The sequence below is a fragment of the Macaca fascicularis genome, chromosome 6 (assembly GCF_037993035.2).
Source record: "Macaca fascicularis isolate 582-1 chromosome 6, T2T-MFA8v1.1".
Classification (NCBI taxonomy): domain Eukaryota; kingdom Metazoa; phylum Chordata; class Mammalia; order Primates; family Cercopithecidae; genus Macaca; species Macaca fascicularis.
In genome coordinates this window covers 9,491,122-9,512,325 of record NC_088380.1, presented here as the reverse complement: position 1 = coordinate 9,512,325, position 21,204 = coordinate 9,491,122, and the positions used below count along the sequence as shown (strand labels likewise).

Genomic DNA, 21,204 nt, shown 5'->3' with positions numbered 1-21,204 from the left:
TTTTTTTGAAATGGAGTCTTGCTCTGTTACCCAGGCTGGAGTGCAGTGGTGTGATCTCAGCTTAGTGCAGCCTGCACCTCCTGGGTTCAAGTCATTCTCTTGAGTCAGTCTCCTGAGTAGCTGGAATTACATGTGCCACCATGCCTGGCTAATTTTTGTAGTTTTAGTAGAGACAGAGTTTTGCCATGTTGGCCAGGCTAGTCTCGAATTCCTGACCTCAAGTGGTCTGCCCGCCTCTGCCTCCCAAAGTGCTGAGATTATAGGCGTGTGCCACTTCGCCCAGCCCTGTTGTTGCTATTTCTTGACCCAGGTCACAAAAGTATTTGAGAATTCACTTTCTCATCCAACATGTGTGAATTGCTATAGAATCAAATAGGATAATAGAGAGAGTATAAAATTTAAAGTATTCTGCAAAGTGAGTATTCTTAGGTGGAAGGAAGTTTTTTATGTGTAATCCCAACAATATGCCTTTCAAGATGATTCTAGAAAATGAAGTCTATAATATAATGTCTCCTTTGAAATGAGACAGAGAGTTGAGGAATAATGTGAGGAACCTCCCAGTTAATCATAATGATATTGTGAGCCTTAGTAACAGCTAGTGATATTTATTAACTGCCATTGTTATATATGCCTACTTCGTAAATTTAACCAGTGGCTGCTTGAAATTTATTCTGGTATGTGTTCCCTGCAGAACTAGCCTAGGGAAGAAATTATTCTTCCCTGGTTGCTGTTGGTTCAGTGGGTAACAGGGTTGGGGTCTGGCCAACAGGATGTCATAGCTGGAATGTATCTGGAAGGATACCCGTCTTTCAACTCCAGCCCAGTGAGGGATGACCTTTATGGAGGGTGACGCAGGATAACCCGCAGGAAGCCGCAGGCCTGTGCTGTCTGCAGGGTGATTCTGGTGCCAGAATGGGGGAGCATGGCTTACAGAGCATGAGGCAATTCATCTTTTATAGGTTGTTCTACTTCCTTGAGTCTGGGTCACAATCGCTCAGCCTCTTGCACATGCAGCTTAGGAACTAAGTTCTGCATCAGATTAGCGATGAGAGGCACGGTGTCCCTGGCATCTCTCATGCACCTGAACTGCCAGCCCACTTGTGGATCCACAGGAGCTGGTGCTCCAGGCGCAGAGGCCTGGGGAGGAGTTCACCGTTCCCTCTTTTCTTTCAAGGAGAATGATGCCACTGGTGTGTCTTCACTGGGCTCCTGAGGGAAAGAGCTTGACATTTATAGCTGGAGCTTAATCACCCTGCTGTTTACTCTGAGAAAAGCAACAAGAGATCGTTAACTTCATTTTCAACTGATGGACTGTGGTCTTCGAGTCCTCAGAGGGGGTTAGTTTGTGCCTGGCCCTTCAGTATTTCATTCTAGAAAAGAAAACTAAAGATTTCAACCCAAGCATTTCTCTGAATATTTCCAATGTGTTTCTTTACTATCCTCCTCCTGTAGAAAGATAGGAAACCCTCCCTAGTTAACATTCCATGGAGAAAAGAATCTTTTTAAAAAGAATAAAAACTGCATAAACTTTTTTTATAAATTATAAGGAAAAGTTGTGGGTTTTTTTTTTGACAAAAGCAATTTTAATCTTTCAGAAAGATGCTTAAAGAAGTACACTAAATAGGAATAGGAAAACAATTGGGTAATAGTTGGATACTAATTTCTTTTCCAATATACTTTCCATCATAGAATCTCAGTGATGCCATTTATTATTGGAAAACCAGTCTCATAAATGAATCTAGAAGTATTTAAAAAGGGAAACTGCTTATCTAAATTACCTGTCTCCTTCAAAATCATATTTACATGTTTAATTTTCTTGAGTCTTTTTTTCCAAAGGCAATGCACAATAACATTTATTAAAATGTGTATAAATGATAACTGATACAATTTCACAAATTTCTTTTACATGTCTGACAATATGCTAGATTTTATGAGAATTTTGCAGAATGATTATGTCAATCCTGAAAGTAAAGTAGCATACCATATCCATTGCTCAGATGAGGAAATGGCAGCTCAGATTTTTGGTGTCCTGCTCAAAGTCTCATAGCTACTGCAACATGAGACCTGGGTCAGAGCCGAGACTGTCCCAGGCCTATGCTGTATTACTGGTTCTTTCTGCTGCCCCGAGTACAATGAGGACCACCCATTCAGTGGTCAGATTTCGGCTGAAGGAGCTGCTGGATTGCATTCTTCATGTGTGCAACTGAGAGGTAGAGCTGGTCAGTACCCGGACAGGCAGAAGCCAGGTCTCCTGAGAGATGCTTACCCCTTCTTCCCATTAGCCTCTTCCTCATTCTGCTTGCTGTCAGACTGGATCAAGCAAACATGAAGGAGGGTTTGTACTCTGTTTTCCCAAAGCTTTCTAAGCTGAGTTTCCATTCTCCAGTTGTTCTTAAGGAGATCGTGCGACCTCAGACGTGGGGGATTGGGAGTGGTGACAAGCACCTCCCTGTACTAACTACACACATGTGTTGTGACTGATTGGAACACAGCATTGTTCCCTTGGAAAGTTATTTTAAAAGGTGAATATTTCAAAATTGTATTTCAGTCAAGTTTGACCTCAAAGATGAGCCAAAAATTGTGTTTTGATGTTAGCATTGTTTAGCACAGCCATTTAATAGATAGAGTGAGAAAATCATGCAGAAGATGAAGCTAACTCATTGCAATCGGTGGTGATCTCTGGGGATGTAGAGTGCAAGAGAAACCGCACTGTTCATGCATATCCTTTTTCGTGTTAGGCCTTATTGACCACATCTGTGTGTAAGTTGCATGAAGTGAGTTCACATTCACTAATTTCTGAGGAATTCGGGAATCTGGGTAAGCCCAGATATGAGAACAATGTGTAGCAGAGGAAAACAGGAAAGCTGAACCTCCTCCTGTGGGCCAGGCCATGCACCTGGCTCATGGTCCAGTAGCACCATGTGGTCATTTCTTTTTACTATCTTTTATTATTATTATTATTATTATTTATTGTACTTTAAGTTCTAGGGTACATGTGCACAACATGCAGTTTTGTTACATATGTATACCTGTGTCATGTTGGTGTGCTGGATCCGTTAACTTGTCATTTACATTAGGGATATCTCCTAATGCTATCCCGCCCCCTTCCCTCAACCCCACAACAGGCCCTGGTGTGTGATGTTCCCCTTCCTGTGTCCAAGTGATCTCATCGTTCAATTCCCACCTATGAGTGAGAACATGCGGTGTTTGGTTTTCTGTTCTTGTGATAGTTTGCTGAGAATGATGATTTCCAGCTGCATCCATGTGCCTACAAAGGACACGGACTCATCCTTTTTTATGTCTGCATAGTATTCCATGGTGTATATGTGCCACATTTTCTTAATCCAGTCTGTCATTGATGGACATTTGGGTTGATTCCAAGTCTTTGCTATTGTGAATAGTGCCACAATAAACATATGTGTGCATGTGTCTTTATAGCAGCATGATTTATAATCCTTTGGGTATATACCCAGTAATGGGATGGCTGGGTCAAATGGTATTTCTAGTTCTAGATCCTTGAGGAATCACCACACTGTCTTCCACAATGGTTGAACTAGTTTACAGTCCCACCGACAGTGTAAAAGTGTTCCTATTTCTCCACATCCTCTCCAGCACTTGTTGTTTCCTGACTTTTTAATGATCACCATTCTAACTGGTGTCTTTAAAGTGGAAAAAGGCTGGAAGTGGTGACTCATACCTGTAATCCCAGCACTTCTTGGGGCTGAGGCAGGAGGATTGCTTGAGTCCAGGAATTCAAGACTAGCTTGGGGAACATGGTGAGACCCCATCTCTACAATACATAAATTAATTAATTAAGTGGAAAAAGTCTCCATAAGGAGGCCCAGGATGGAGCAGCCAAGAGCAAACACTTACTGACTACCTGCCTGGTGTAAACACCAGTGTGAATTCAGAACCTGCTGCCCTATGAGCTCTGGCTAAGAACTAATAGGGTTCCTACCTCTGTACTTCAGGAAGGAAAGAGCAATCACAGGACTTGCCCTCTAATAATCTTGTCTTGTCTATAAATCAGGTTGTTATTTTCTCCCACAAGAAACTATTATAGCCTTGTAAGTAGTATGACTGACTGTACCTCTTCAAGGCTAAGAAAAGAACAACTTAGAGGTGTGGTGATGGGAGGGCTGCAGATTTGGACTCTTTTTTTTTTTTTTGAGACGAGTCTTACTCTGTTACCCAGGCTGGAGTGCAGTGGTGTGATCTCAGCGCTCACTGCAACCTCCACCTTCCAGGCTTAAGTGATTCTCCTGCCTCAGCCTCCTGAGTAGCTGGGACTACAGGCGTGTGCCACCAGGTCTGGCTAAGTTTTTGTATTTTTGGTAGAGACAGGGTTTCGCCATGTTGGCCAGGCTGATCTTGAACTCCTGACTTCAAGTGATCCACCCACCTTGGCCTCCCAAAGTGCTGAGATTACAGGCATAGGCCACCGTGCCCAGCCCTGATATGGACTTTTAAAGTCATTTTAAGGACTGAGTTGAGTAGATCAGCATGTCAGCAAACTTTCCTTGCAAAGAGCCAGAGAGAGAGAAGCTGTTCTAGGCTGCACAGGTGTCCAGTCTCTGTTGAAACTCCTCAGCTCTTCCCTTGCAATGTGAAAGCAGCCACAGACCATATGAATAGGTAGATGTGTGGGTCAAGCAAGGCTGATGGGTTTGTCTGGTGAGAAAATTGTGATCCACTGTTAGATACAGACAGTTTATTACTTAGCCAAAAAAAAAAAAAAAAAAGCAAAAAAAAAGAGTCTACTCGCCACATCCCTTGTCCCACTGGATGACATCAAAACAAAAGGGGCAGCCAGGCATGGTGGCTCACACCTGTAATCCCAGCACTTTGGGAGACTGAGGAGGGCAGATCACTTGAAGTCAGGAGTTTGAGACCAGCTGGCCAACAAGGCTAAACCCCGTCTCTACTAAAAATACAAAAATTAGCTGGGCATGTAGCGCATGCCTGAAATCACAGCTACTTGGGAGGCTGAGGCAAGAGAATCGCTTGAACCCAGGAGGCGGAGGTTGCAGTGAGCCGAGATCATGCCACTACACTCCAGCCTGGGTGACAGAATGAGACTCTGTCTCCAAAACAAAACAAGACGGCCAGGTGATGGTGCAGCAGGAGAACTAAGGCACTGCACTCCCCGGGGCCCATTTCATGCTGGCAGTTTGAGAGCCTAAAGCTGTATCCTAGTATGGGCGTATGAGGGGGCAGAAAGCCTTTCAACTCATCAGAACCTGGAAAGCAATGAGAAACTCCTGACAGCCTTCCTGGGACATAGGGATGCGGGAGGAATGGTTTTGCAGCAGTTCCTCATAATCCTCCCATGTTGCAGGACCAGGGAGGATCTTGGGGCCAAAGCTTAGGTCACCTGTGAGTCAGCCTTGCCCTGTGGCCTCTGTGCACTCATGAACAGTTACCAGTGAGGAACATTCCCCAGTTGTGTGTTTCAGGAAAAGTTTAGGGGGCCGTATGAATTTGGCCACAGGCTGTGTGGTTTGCTGACCCCTAAGTGAGATTATCATCTGCCTTTTGAATAAATGAATGTCCCTTAATAACACTAATTTATAAAATTAGATATTACATTTGTCAAATGAGCTATTACATTACATAGGTTAATCAATACCCTAATATTTTCTGAACATCATGAACTTTTCTACCCTTTGGATACTTACTCATACAATCTTACCTTTTTATTTAACATTCATTGAAAGAGTGTGCAATTAATCTTTCATCATAGAACAGAAAGTAGACTGTGAATTCCTGCATGCCAGCACAGGCTTCATTCAAGATGTGGGAACACGAGCTCCCAAAGGCTGGGCTTCCTCTGTGCTTCTGGGTTCAATGAAGGCCCCAGCCTGGTATCCAGTTCAAAAAAGGGTCAGTAAATATAATATTTGTTAAACTAACAAATGGACCTTCTGCCTCTCCCTTATCTGCTAATTTACTTCATACCTTGAAAACAAGCAAAATTCCTGTGACAAAACAAAATTCCTTTACAGAAAAATGTGGCAATATCACACAGTAGCAAAAGCATTGAAAGCCTTTGGGCCTTAGGTGGGGTGGTTTTTTTATTTTTATTTTTTGATTTGTTTTATTTTTGCTTAATGAACTAATTGGGGGAAAGGAGAGAAAATCTGGGAACTGGAAGAATTATAAACTACATATAACCTACATATAAAAGAGTCACACCTTTTAAATTGTGCCTTATAAAACTCGAGGGAAAGATGGAGCATTAAGAAAAAGACCTTGGGCAGGACGTGGTGGCTCACTCCTATAATCCCAGCATTTTGGGAGGCCGACCCAGGTGGATCAAGAGGTCAGGAGTTCGAGACTAGCCTGGTCAACATGGTGAAACCCTGTCTCTACTAAAAATACAAACATTAGCTGGGTGTGGTGGCGCGCACCTGTAATCCCAGCTACTCCGAGGCTGAGGCAGAAGAATCACTTAAACCCAGGAGGCAGAGGTTGCAGTGCATTCCACCCTGGGTGACAGAGCAAGACTCCGTCTAGGAAAAAAAAGAAAAAGACATTGGCTCCATTGAGTGAACTGGTATTTGGGCATTCTTAATGCAGTTAGCCTTTAATAATATCATTTAGTTAAAGAAATTAACACCTCATCAAAAAATTAGAGTGGAAATTAGATTACTACAGGACGTATATTGCTCTAAAAGTCAAAGTTTTAAAAGCTGGAGTTAATAGGTTGACACCTTTCATAATTAAATATTCCCTAAAGACAGCCTCTGCCAATGGGAAAAGCACACAATGTGTACAGAGAAATCGCAGGGTTCCCACGTGGTCTCCCAGACAGACAGCCATACTCATTTGGTCATTAATCAAATAAACATTCAGGAGGACATTCTGGCATGTACCCATTTGACAAAGTAAATATTATCCCCTCAGAATGAATGTAGTGTTTGCCAAATCTCAAAGTCTTGAGTTTTTGTTTGTGCTGGCTTTGGTTTAACCTCTAGAGAATGTGGATTTTTTGTAATTAATTCCTTCATATTATATTTATTGAACTCAATACATGCCAAACACCACGTGAGGCCCTGCATGGAGGATGATGAATGAGGCATCTCTGACCCTGCCTGCAGGGGACTCAGATTGTAATAAGAAATTCTGGTATAAGTAAAATCACCTGCTCTCATGGAACTGAGCCAAAGGACCTTGGAGTTACCTTAGAATTTATTCCAAAATCGATTTATCGTTAAAGTCTGATGCTGGAATACACAAGGACCTAACATCCTCACCTAATGTTCCTCTCCGATTATTTTTTAAGCTGTATCTGTATCATAACCAGTGTTCTAATTTTCAACTTCCAGTAGTAAGGGAATTAATCACCACTTATGATACACCCTTTCAATGATTGTTCTCTGATTGAGTAATTCTGAAGCCATTAAGCGATGCCTATGAAGATATCTGTGTGATACAACAAAAATGTAATAAAGCACAGCAACATTACGTGGATGCCACCATTAAATCTGTTTTTAAAAAATAGAGAAACAGCAGAAAGTAAATGCACTGAGTTTTTGTTGGTGCTGGCATTAACAAAAGTGGTAAGTGCTAATTAGGACAGTGAGAAAGACATGATTAGAGGGGTTCCAAGTTAGGCTTGGGCTGGAGCACAGTGTATTCCGGTGTTGTCATAAAGTAACATCCCCAGACCCTGGGCAGGGTGGGTAAGAACTCATCAACACATGAAACTGCTTTACTAAGAGAATGTATCCTTGGTCTCTAAATGGCAAGGTGTGTTTTCAACAGTCAGTTGGGTAAAGTTTGAAAATCTATTACCAACCTTTCGTACTTCAGTTGAGAAACACAACTAATGGAGATCAGAAAGAAAAAGTTTCCTTCTTGGCCAGGTGCAGTGGCTTACGCCTGTAATCCCAGCACTTTGGGAGGCCGAGGAGGGTGGATTGCTTGAGGTCAAGAATTCAAGACTAGCCTGGTCAACATTTGTGAAACCTAGCCTCTGTTAAAAATACACACACAAAAAAACAAAAACAAATTAGCTGGGTGTGGTGGCAGGCTCCTGTAATCCCAGCTACTCGGGAGGCTGAGGCAGGGGAATTGCTTGAACCAGGGAGGTGGAGGTTGCAGTGAGCCGAGATCACACCACTACCCTCCAGCCTGGGCGACAGAGTGAGACTCCATCTAAAAAAAAAAAAAAAAAAAAAAATCTTCTTTAATATCTACTCCACAGGCCTCCTGCTTTTGAGCTCTCAAATTTAAAGTTATGTAAAAATTACATGGGAAAGCTTGAGCTGCCCGCATTTCTTGGCTGCAGACCCCTGCACCTCAGTTATCCTAAATAGGAGCATCTGGGCTTCTCTTAAGATTTTTTATTTGCTGCATAGTCCAGTGAATTCTTAAGGAAATAACTGCTCTCATATGTTTGTAAAACAGCCTGCCTATGGAAAGAGCACGAGCTTTGCGTTCAGGTGGTTCTGGACGGGGCTTTTGTGTGGTGTGTGACCATAAGCCAGTTACTCAACTTCTTCGTATCTCATTTCTCAGCCCTGTTTCCATAGGAGTGTGTTATTGGAGATAAAGAGAGAGAGGCTATGTTAGGGGTCTGGTACATAATAAGAATTCAACACAAGATAGTTCGTTTCCTGTTTTAATATTATACTCAGTTCATGCAGGTCCTTCTGAGCCGGCGTTGCCTGTGAGTGGTCTTTTACACTTTCTGCACACTATGTTGAAGGCTGGGCTTCAAATCTCCCTTTGTTCTAGATGTAAGTCAAAATAAAAAGTGAATGAACAAACAAGAAAGAAAAGGAAAGTAAACAGGACAGACTGCTCTTGTATGTGTGGTTTACCTTCTTTGCCCACATATATTTCACATGGTCTCCGGATTAAACTGAAGGCAAACTGACCAGCCAATCATTTGCTGCTCTGCCTTCAAATAACTTCACATTGTCTGAGAGGTGCTGGACCCATCAGGCCAGATTCTGCTCCTTGCATTCAATTGTTACTTGCCTCTGTCAGGGCAAATCAACAGTTCATGAGACTCTAGCATGACCACATTATGTGCTTGGGTGAGTAATGTCAGCATGGCCTCATCCAAGCAGTGGGAGCATCTGTCAGTAGATTTGCAATAATTCCCTGTCTCGAATGAACATGTCTCTATCCACACAAGAGCAACTGGGATTCGGCACTGATGAAAGCTACACAGGGCCTAGTGTGAAGAGAGCCAGGTGCTTGCCTTCACCACTGTCACCAGCTGTCCAGCAGTCGTGAGGGCACCAGAGAATCCAAATTCAAGGCAGACCCACACTTGCTGTAACTACCTGCTGAGAGGGACAAATGTTCTTTCCGAGGGGCGGGCTGTACTACACAGAAGGGTTCCTTGGCATTGAACCTCATCCACTCAATTGAGGTCAAACTGTTAAGTTAGGTGAATTATAAGAAAACAGAATAATACATTTTTCCCCCTCTGGATGTACTCCCCTTTAAGGTTTTGAGTAAATATTAAAATGTATTACTTGACACCTTCTGCATTCTTCAGGCATAATTGTTGACCCTTAAACATTGTTTCACAGAAGTGTTTCTCTTGAAAAAGAAAAACATGTTATATAGCAAATAAGTAATTGTGTCTTCATTTTAAATTGGAATTAGCCAAGAGGAGAGGACACTGGGGAAGGGTGAACTTTGGAGGTACCTATAATTATGCCTACTTATAGAATAGAGGATGTGGAATACCAATGATGTGGGCTTCTCCCTGAATGAAGTGACCAGTAATTATTTTCTTTTCTTCTTGAGCACATCGACACAGCTTTTTCCTGGTGAGTTACTTCCACATCGTGGAACCATGGAAGGTTGACGTTGGGCCATTGTAACACCCTATGCCCCCTTTGTCCTGGTCTGGTGTCCTGGTACAATCCTAGCCATGGAAAATCTGCTTTTCTTAGCTTTGTCCTGGAGACAGTCTTGGCCTTTCTAGAAAGATTTTATATTTGTTCTCAAGAAAAGTTCACAGTGATTGAAGCCCACAAAGAGGTCAAGATAAACAGCTCACGATTCAGTGCTTAAAGAGGGAGTGGAACGGGGTCTCTGCATCAGGTCAGAAACCAAAGCTGGCAACCCAAGTTAATCACAAGTCCTAGATCCAGAAAGAACTTTTGGCTTGCTTATTTCAAATATGCTCTATCTAATTCCATCACTATTTTTCAAATTATCAATTTTCCTGAAATGCTTCACTGTAAAATATGTATCAATCTTGTTCAATTTTAAAACAGATCTTTCAGGAAAATTGAAATGTTATATTTGCCTATTAAGGTTTTAACTAAAAGAACATTTGTCAAGTATGATTAGTATTAGTGCCAGTGTAAGTCAATTATTTAAATTTAATATTAAGTGCAAAATAAAATGTAAAAAATAGCCATTGTATTTGATCAATGTCATTTAATGTTAAGCCAAGTAGTTTTTAATACATTAAAAGTATTAAAAGTTAGTCACTAACTGAAATCGAGTACATTAGCTTCACCTACAAATCATACCATGTAGCATGAATTATTATTGGACTTCGTATTCAATATAGAATGTTTTCAACTACCTCAGAAGTCCATAGTGTATAATAACTTGAAATTGTGCTTAGGGACTAATTATAGCAACTGGTATGCATCTCCATCTCAAAAAACTTTTTAATATACTATCTAGCATGATATAACTCTCAAAACAGCCCTGTGAATAGGTATTTTTATTTCAGTTTTGCAGAAGAGGAAAACAAAGAAAATGTACGTTCTAGTTGGATTTACCAATTGAAGGATCTGTGGATGTCTCAGGAAGGTTATTGTCTACTTGGAATTTTCTTCAGTCTTATTTTTAGTAAGATTGTTTGTTTGTTTGTTTGCTTGAGATAGAGTCTCACTCTGTCACCCAGGCTGGAGTACAGTGGCGCGATCTCGGCTCACTGCAGCCTCTGCCTCTCAGGTTCAAGTGATTCCTGCCTCAGCCTCCCAACATGGCATGTGCCACCACGCCCGGCTAATTTTTGTATTTTTGGTAGAGATAGAGTCTCACGATGTTGACCAAGCTTGTCTTGAACTTCTGACCTCAAATGATCTACCCACCTTTAGCTCCCAAAGTGTTGGGATTACAGGCATGAGCCACCGTGCCTAGCCAGTAATGTTTTTAATTAAAAGAATAGCTTATGAAGTATATGGTGACATGGTGCTTAGGAATGAGACAGATTTTCTTAGAAATTGGGGAAGGGATAATTCATAGACAGGTTGATCACTACCACAATCATTGTAATGATAAAAGAAATCAATATTGATGTTTGAAGTATGACTCTTGCATAGTATTTGGGAAGCACTTTAAAGTATGCAACACTTGCAAGGAAACCCTCAATCTTTAATCGGGCCCAAGGACTCTGCCCATTTCACTCCTCAAGCTTCAGCCCAAGTCCAGCCTCCATTTTACCAGTTCTTCAAACTTGCCAAGTTCTCTCCCGGCTGAGTGCTTTTCCCAAGCTGATCTCTCTGCAAAAAGGTTCTGCTCTTGCTGGCTCCTATCAAATGGGTCACTTCTGTTCATCCCATTTGTTCCGGTACCTACATATCCTCTTATTCCAGACTCAACCAGCCATTGTAGTGGGGATTCACCAGTCTCTTATGCCCTTTGAATTCTTCCTTTGCAACTCGTTGTTGATATTTATCATGTAACTGTTTTAATATTTACTTTCTTAACCAAATGGTAAGTTCTTGGAACTCAGTGACAGTGTCTGTTTGCCATGGTACACCCAGCACTTTCAAAGTCAACTTCATAGCCAAGTGCTCATAAGTATGTGCTGAATCAATACATGATTGAAACACTTTTAAAATCCCATGTTTACGAATACATTGTGTATTAACAAAATGGCAAAAATTCTTAATATAAAAAATAAACTGACCTCATGATAATTAGTGTGACAGTGACAAGCCGGATAAAGTCATCACTGATACTTAGGTAATCTAATATGCACGAGGAATTGTACTCAGCAATACCTCTCAACTTTTCAGAAATACAGTGAAAATATTTTAGTGAATAAACTTATTTTCTGTTACTCAAACTAACAAAAAACATAATTGCGAATTTTTAAAATGTAAAGAAATAATTTAGATATATGTTGATGTTATTGTCATGTGAAAAGGAAAGGAGACATTTATCCTGCTTTTTAGAATTAAGGCCTGCCTCCAAATACACGTTTAGCTCTAAAAAGTACCCTCAATAAGTGTGTTTTCGAAAAAAACTAAACCTTCAGATTCTGACTAATATTTTTATCTAAATTCAAGTACTTTCGAATACCAGGGTAATATGTACAATGAGAGTAGTGTAAGGTCATTAACACGTTATGGAAATTTTAAAATTGAATCTTGACAATTATATTTGAACAGAATATATTTATGGGGTGCAAAATGATGCTATGACATATGTTGACAATTTGGAATAATTAAATCACGCTAAAACTCATATTAAAAATATTTATCACACAAGGAAAAGCATTTTCAAAGCGGAATACAGAAAAGCCACTTTCACGGTGGCTGCGTTAATTGGAAACACACAATTTTCCACAGTTTCTTAGAGACCCAGCTTCCAGAAATAAAATTGTGTGATAGATTTTCTTAAGACATAATTTAGAATAAAGGTAGATCTCATCAGAATTTTGCCCATGGTGTAAGATATTTTGCATGAGGGAATTATATTGGAATATACATGGTATTTTATTGAATGGGCATTTGTGTTTGTAAAGACATGTTAACATTTTAAAGGATAAGTGTAATGTTAAGAACATGCAGAACCATTGGCATCATCAGAAGAAAAAGATGTTATTACATGCAGCTTTCCATTTAAAACAGCTTGAAATACTTCCCTCTAACACTGTGGCATTGTTTTAAGTCTCCAAGCAGCTTTGCACGGGAAGTCTGGGGTAAACGTAGGGAGTCCGTGGAATTTTTCCCTTTTTGGAGGTTTAATTTTACCTACTCGTCATGTTGCTTTAATAAGAAACATGAAAAGGAATGCAGACCTTTTGAATGATCTCTTTGAAGTATAGCAAAAGTAGCCTCGCTATACTTTTGCTCTGTGTAAAGAATCATGCACATAGAGTTCCCGTATGTGATATACACTATGTGATTTTGTCAGTAAAAGAATTACTCTCAGGTTTCGCCATAGGAGCCGCAAATATAAATATGTCACTTTTGGCTACTTTAGTAAGATGAGGACACTCCCAGATCTGATCTCATTGGCGCAGCCGGGTGAGGTCACAGCAGGGAGCAGGACTCTTAGTGCTCACCACACCCAGGTCTGTCTCATGGGCTGTACTTGAAGGGTCTTCAGATTTCCAGCAACTTCCTCTGGGTATTTTTCTACAGAACAACACTGCACATGCAAAGTTACTCAGGAAGAAATTGCTGACACCTGGATAATAAAGGCACACGTTTCATGGTCTTAGTCATTGGTTGTAATAGTTTATTCTCACCATCTCTATTCCCTGCACACAAAAAAAAGTGTTATTAAGTCAATTGTGTGTCTTGAGAATTGAGAAAATTTTTATATGTGTTTTACAATAAAAATACAGGTTCAAGTTTTATTCAATGAAACTGATCATTGAAATTTTTTTTAATTTAACATAGTACCTTATTGGGAGTCATATTCCCAAAGCTAGAGATTTTAAAGTGCTTATGCTCACACTCTCTGTTATAAACTTGTAGTATTTGAAAATGATGTCATTTGAATAACAGGAAAAGAAAGCATACTCACATCTATTATTTTTCCTCTAAGACCTGAATCTGTTTGTTTTGTGTGGGATTTGAGATGTTTAGATTTTTAAATATGTATATGTGATTTTTGATTTTGTTTGTTCATTTATGAGGAGGAGAAAAATACATTTCAAATGGTAAAAGGATGGGGAGCCAAAGAAATGATACCTTAGAAGAATCAGAAGGAATTGGGAGAGTGATGTTTCTATACTCTTTAATGTTTCTGTAATGTTCAATGCTTAATCTTTAAGTTGGGAAGATTTAAGTGAGAAAAATCTTAATTTGGAACACACGTTAGATGCTATAAAGGAAAACGTTCATAAGTTTTACTGCGTAAAATTTTATAACATGTATCTCAATAAAAAAATGTCAAACAGGGAAAATATTACTCAGAGAGGGCTGCATTTTAATGCAAAAATCACCCCTTCTGATGACCATGTAATAAAATGAACGACTCATGAAAGAGATCAAATCTTAGATATGGATAGGAAGTTTCCTTGGAATTGGATATGGATAGGAAGTTTACACATGGCAAATGCAAATGTTTAAAAAGTATATGCATGTATGCTAAGCCTTAACCTAAGACACAACTGAAAGAAATGAAAACAGACAATTGAGAAATTCTACTTTTTTTTTTCATATACAAACTTTCTGAAAGAGTTACCCCTTGGATGAGTTAAAAAAAATAAGGTAACATCCAGTATGTAACAGGATGAGGCAGCAGAGGCACTCCCATATTGTTGGTTAGTCCAAATTTAATAATGCTCATAACTTTTGACTCAACAGTTACACGAATAAAATTTTATCCGATAGAAAATCTGTACAAAAATGAGTACTGCAGCCTTGCTTTAAAAGGGGAAATTTAATAATTTTAAAGGGGAAATTTACACTGCTGGTGGGAATGTAAACTAGGACAACTACTATGGAAAACAGTGTGGAGATTCCTTAAATAACTTAAAGTAGAACTACCATTTAATCCAGCAATCCCACTACTGGGTATCTACCCAGAGGAAAAGAAGTTATTATATGAAAAAGATACTTGCACATGCATGTTTATAGCAGCACAATTCACAACTGCAAAAATGTGGAACCAACCCAAATGCCCATCCATCAAGGAGTGGTTGAAGAAGCTGTGATACACATATATGATGGAATACTACTCACCCATAAAAAGGAATAAATTAACAGCAACCTGGATGAGATTGGAGACTTATTCTAAGTGAAGTAACTCAAGAACAGAAAAGCAAACATCGCATGTTCTCACTCCTAAGTGGGAGCTAAGCTATGAGGATGCAAAGGCATAAGAATGACACAATGGACTTTGGGGTCTCGAGGGAAAGAGTAGGAAGGGAATGAGGGATAAAAAAACCACAAATTGGATGCAGTGGATATTGTATACTGCTTATGTGATGGGTGCACCAAAATCTCACAGATCTCCACAAAAGTACTCATGTAACCAAACACCACCTGTTCCCCAAGAACCTATGGAAATAAAAAATTGAAAATAAAATAAATAAAATGAAGGGGAAATTTAAATAAATGTTGGTTCATAAAAGAAATGGAGCACTGGCCAGGCACGGTGGCTCACGCCTGTAATCCTCAGCACTTTGGGATGCCAAGGCGGGCAGATCACAAGGTCAGGAGATCAAGACTATCCTGGCTAATACGGTGAAACCCCATCTCTACTAAAAATACAAACAATTAGCTGGGTGTGGTGGTGGGTGCCTGTAGTCCCAGCTACTCGGGAGGCTAAGGCAGGAGAATAGCGTGAACCTGGGAGGTGGAGCTTGCTGTGAGCCGAGATCGAGCCACTGCACTCCAGCCTGGGCGGCAAAGCCAGACTCCGTCTCAAAAAAAAAAAAAAAAAAAAAAAAAGAAAAAGAAAATGAAGCACTATACAGCTGTTAAGGGGAATAAGGTAGAGCTATATTTATTGACAGGAATAGTGCAATAATATATTATTGGTTGTAGAAAGCAAAATGTGAAACTGTGTACAATCACATTCGTGTGTATTACATATAATTATATAAAACATATATTTGCCTATAAACAACAATAACAAAATACATATGTGTATAAATAGATATGTGCACACAAGCATGCTCATATGTGTGGATAAAATATCTGCAGAATATTTGAATTAGTATAAACAGTACCTACTACTGGGGAAATAGGCTTTCACCTTGTCCTTTATAACTGCCTTGTTTGTATTTTTTAATAGAAGTCATGTCTGCATGTGGTCGCATATCAAGGAGTTTTAATGAGGTTATAGGAACAGGTAATTGTTTCATACCTTTTTGTACCCCAACCTAGCCCTACTTCTGAGAAACAGCTTTTTAAATCATTTGCACTTCTTTAGGTAATTAATAAATGATAGCCCTATAATAACTTACTACATATCAGTCGATTTATCAACTGCAAACATATCTTCCCTAGGTGTACAGCCTTCAAATCAATCTTTCCCTCCTTCAGTTTCTTCATTTCAAAGCGAGAATCAATGTAGTGCCTAATAGAGGTACTGTATCTATAAGGTTGTCATAGGGTTTAAATGACCAAATATAAGTCACATTCTTAGAACAGAGCTTTATATATAATTAGTACCTTTTCTCTTAACAATTATTATTTTATATTATGAATATGAACAACTCATCACTGCTTACTTATGCTACCTTCCTGCCGACAGGGTCAATGGTTAAGCCATGATTTCTGGTCCTATCAGATTTCTGGTCCTTGGTTAATTTGTAACAGGTCCTCCTCCCTCACTGTAATTACTATCCTACCTCCAGGAGGGGTCATTAGCACCTCCATGCTGGCATTGCCTTTCTTTCCTCACATCTGCTTCCTGCCCGTCCGACTTCTCCGTCCACTCACAGAATTCCCAGGTTCAATGTCCTGTGTGCCCATGACATTATCTTCTGTATATTTCTGGCTCCATCACTATCGTCTCTGTCTTCTTCCTCCCTCATTTACCTTTGCTTGTATTTACAATGTAAAGGCCACAGCCCACATCTAATAATGCCCGTGTAGTGTATGAACTCTTTCATTTAGACAAAGTTAAAAAGAAAATATCCGCCATCTACAATACTTCTGATATCATATGTAGGATATTATAGACACAGCTATATGAAATTACTATGAAATTGAAAGTTTTAATACATTTAAGCTACAGTAAACAAATGAAAGATGTTCCTATTTTTTTGAACGATTCATGTTGAAGAGTTTTGGATGTATCTGCATGTCGTTGGGCTAATTTCTCAAATTTTCTGTGCCTCGGTTTTCTCATCAATAAAGTGGGTGGTAATAACGATGATGATGATGATGATGGTAATGGTAAATAAAGTGAAAATAACACCTGCCTATCAAATCGTTTAAGCATCTGCAACAAATAATACCTGTTGTAAAGAGGAGGAGGATGATAATGGTGATGGTAGTGGTGGTAACAGCTATATTGTTTTTGAACATTGTAGAATCTTGACTTTAGCACTATTTGTGACAGCAAAATACTCGTGTTGGCTCATCTTTAGTCATCTGTCATGTATGTTAGATTAAAACATAGATTTTTCAAAATGTCTGTATAAATGGTTTAATATTAGGTACTTACTGGAGTGTGCAGATAGCTATGTTCTCCATTGTACAGCCTAAATAAATACCCACTGGGCTTCATATCTAAGAAATCCCATAACTCTCTACTAAGGGACAGGTTCGCCTTGTCTTGTGTATCTTATCTTTGGAAAAGCGACCTTTCTGTTGACCATCTGGTGTGTGTCTTTACAGCACCTGCATTGGGGCCCAGGACCCTTACTGTGGCTGGGACGTGGTGATGAAGAAATGCACAAGCCTGGAGGAGAGCCTGAGCATGACGCAGTGGGAACAGAGCATCTCTGCATGTCCGGTGAGTGCTCGCCTTCTCCATCCTCTGAAAATGCTGCCCACGGGAGTCATGCTCCCGTGGCGATCCTCAGCCACACTGTCTGCACCTTTTTCATATGAGAACCTTTTTTGCAAACCCAGTCTGTGCTCTCTCAGATCACTTGACTCTTGGCTTGCACGGGGCCACATGGAATGCTATTATAGGCTTTTTGTCTGTTTGAAGAGAAACGTCTTCAGAGAAAACTGTGTTGATTTGATAATGGAGTTTATGGTTTCTGTTTTATTCTTGGATTTTTTTCCCCTCCAGAGTTTGGTGTGGACTATTTTGCCCCTTAGAGCACTAATAAAACAGGAACTTCCACACCCATAAATTTCTTTTGGGAGATATAATTCCAGAGGCTGACATAAGGAAAGACGGGAAAAGAATAACTAAAGGATATTATTTTCACCTTCATGTGGGGCCAACCCGTAGATCCTGTTCAAGGTCACAGGAAGGTCTGGAAGAGACAGCCTACTGTGCGTTCCCATATAAGACTCTGTGGAGTGAGGAGAAACTCACCTGTATTGAGAGCCAGACTGAATCCAAGAAAAGCACATTGCATGGTTTCCTTTGCTAATACGTTTGTTTGGGTCCACATTTATAGGAACTAGTATTTGGAATATTTTTTGCTTTTTTTTGTTTGTTTTTGGAGGATTTTTGGTCTTGAGAACATTTTGTCCAGTGATCTCAAATTCTCTTATGTTTTCTCATAGAATATGAACAACAACTATTAACTTCCACAAAATGGAAAAGTCATAAGTCATGTTGCCTTCACAAAACTGCTAATCTCTGCCCACCAGTTCTGTGGTATCTCTGCAAGACAGAGGTGTGGCACATTCAGTGTGTGAACTCCTTGCTGTTTCTTCCATGCTTTAGCACTTCTAAGACATCACAACCATCAGCCTGTTTCCCACCAAAGAACCTACCCTTTCTGTTATCTCAGCCACATATTCATGAAGCCAGTTATTCAGCTTGAAATTCGGAAAACCAGACGGGACGAAGCAAGGAAGTCTGGGGCTATTCAAACCATTGTTACTTCCCAAATGTTGGCACTGAATCAAGGGGCCTTCGCTGTAACAGTGTGTGCATCACCACATCTAGGCTCTGGAGAGCTTCCTAGTAGGATTAGTTGTGAGTCCTTGTGATTATTTAACTTCAGATCTATTATTTTAGAATCCAATTTTTCTGCAAAGTCCCTTTAAAATGGTTAGAAAAATGCCATTGTTTGTTCTTAATCCCTTCCTATTTCTGAAAAATACTAAGAGCATAAGGGTGCTCACCTTTCATTCTTTGCGGCTTGATAAAACATAATGTTTAATACCTGAAATGTGGTTCCAAAGTACAGACATACACTTTAGAAGGTCAGCAAATCTTCTTGTAGATCTTTGATCTTGCATTTTTTATTGTAAAAAAGGCTTAAGATAATAGCTTTGTTTCTTAAGTAATAAGGCCATTGTCTAGGACCCAGAGTTGTTTTAGCATATATCTGAGAAATACTAATTATATAATTATTAGTATCTGTAATGAGAGCTTCCCAACAGGCAGCATGTCCCCATAGGACCCTCAGACTAAAGAGGCCTTTCCCTCCAAGCTCTAGTGTTTGTGGGGTGGAGTTCGTGGACTAGAAATACACACCCACACGCTTGCTTTATAATGAATATATGTTTTGTATATGTCTTTAGTCATTAAATGGAGAGTTGGCTGGGCACAGTGGCTCGTGCCTGTAAACCCAGCACTTTAGGAGGCTGAGACAGGAGGACTGCTTGAAGCCAAGAGTTTGAGACCAGCCTGGGCAACATAGTGAGGCCCTAACTCTACAGAAGAGTAAAATAATTTAATTAGGAATGATGGTGCATACATGTAGTTCCAGCTACTCGATGGCTGATGTGGGAGGATTGCTTGAGCCTGGGAGTTTGAGGCTGTAGTGAACCAAGATCATGCCACTTGTATTAGTCTGCTTTCACACTTCTATAAAGAAATACCGAGGCCGGGTCATTTATAAGGGATAGAGATTTAATTGACTTTCAGTTCTGCATGGCTGGGGAGGCCTCAGGAAACTTACAATCATGGCAGAAAGTGAAGAAGAAGCAAGCACGCACCTTCTTCACAAGTCAGCAGGAGAGAGAGGTCAGGAGAAACTCACTTTTAAACAATCAGATCTCGTGAGAACTCCCTTACTATCAGGAAAATGGAATGGGGGGAACCACCCCCATGATTCAAACTAGGTTCTTCCCTTGACATATGGGGATTACAGTTTGAGATGAGATTTAGGTGGGCACATAGCGTCAAAGCATATCACCACTGCACTCCAGCCTGGACAACAGAACAAGACTTGTCTAAAAAAAAAAAAAAAAAAAAAGAAAAGGAAGGATTTAATATTTAAGACTTGAAGAGAGGGTGGTCACTAAAGTTGTTTCCTGCTACTGAGAGGACCTGAGGTCTTTGTTGCCGTCTGACCTTACTTGAGTTTTTAACATGTAAGGTCAGAAGGTAACAAGGATCTGCCATGGCATCAAGGCTGCCTCCTCTACCATCTCTGCTTTCAAAAATAAAGCTTAGATGTGATATCTAGCTCTCAGTCAGCAAAACACTCATTACAAGGTCTGTTTCTTCTGATGACAGAGTATTTAATTACACAAAACTATCCCTGTCATCCCACACAATGTATTGTATCACATATCAAGATACACTTCAGATAAGCATATACAAAGAAGGCAACAAAAGACAATACATTATGTCATTTTGAGCAAAACACAGGAAAGGAAACCATATATATTTCTGAGTTATATAGGCTACCATTTTGAAAATGAGAAATTCATATTATCTAACAATACATCTTTTTCGAAAAATCTGTCTCTTAGAAGGAGATGACCTAGATGTAAATGATTTGCATTAATATAGAGCAGTATTAACTTAGAGAGGTATTAAAAAAAGATTGAAATGTAATTTTCTTCCATGTTATTTTTTAACTGAAATGGAACAAGGGCTTAATTTTATTGGGCAAATCTATCATATATAATCATTTCTGATATGCCACTGGTTGTGATGTGTACCACTGCTTTATATGTTGCTAAGAAACAACAACGAAAAACTCTCTCATGGATTGTAAGATGCCATTTATTTTAGAGATGGTAAAATACAAAAAAAGCAGAGGGAAGTTTGCAATCAGTAAACACTTTTACCTACCTCTACATATATAGATTATAGAGGTATGTATCTCTATCCAAAGGAAATTAAGCTTTATAAGCTGAGGGGTTTTTGGATGAGACCAAATATCTTATACCTCATGTAAAAGTGCAAGCTGCATAATGAAAGACAGGAGATCCTGTTACATTGAGTGCAGTAAGAGTTATAGAAATGTTGTTGATGGTGAGTCACCCTCAGACCCTCTTGTGTGTGACTCTCCCAAGTAAACCTTCACAAACCTTGGATCAATGACATAGCACAACTGAGTTTCCCGAAGTTAGTGTTCTAGTCAAACCTCATGCAGTGGCTGTGACTTATGACTGTCTTAGACCATTTATGTTGCTACAACAGAATACC

At 39.8% G+C, this 21,204-nt stretch overlaps 1 protein-coding gene across 9 annotated transcripts in view; it reads left to right on the top strand.

Annotated features, from left to right (window-relative positions):
* Positions 1–21,204, top strand: part of SEMA5A (semaphorin 5A) — a 644,602-nt gene that overhangs the window by 389,650 nt on the left and 233,748 nt on the right. For all 9 annotated transcript variants that reach the window (XM_065546091.2, XM_065546089.2, XM_073993139.1 and 6 more), the window contains one exon: positions 17,526–17,643. In XM_065546091.2, coding sequence (XP_065402163.1) covers positions 17,526–17,643 — 118 coding nt within the window. The remainder of the gene's footprint in view (positions 1–17,525; positions 17,644–21,204) is intronic.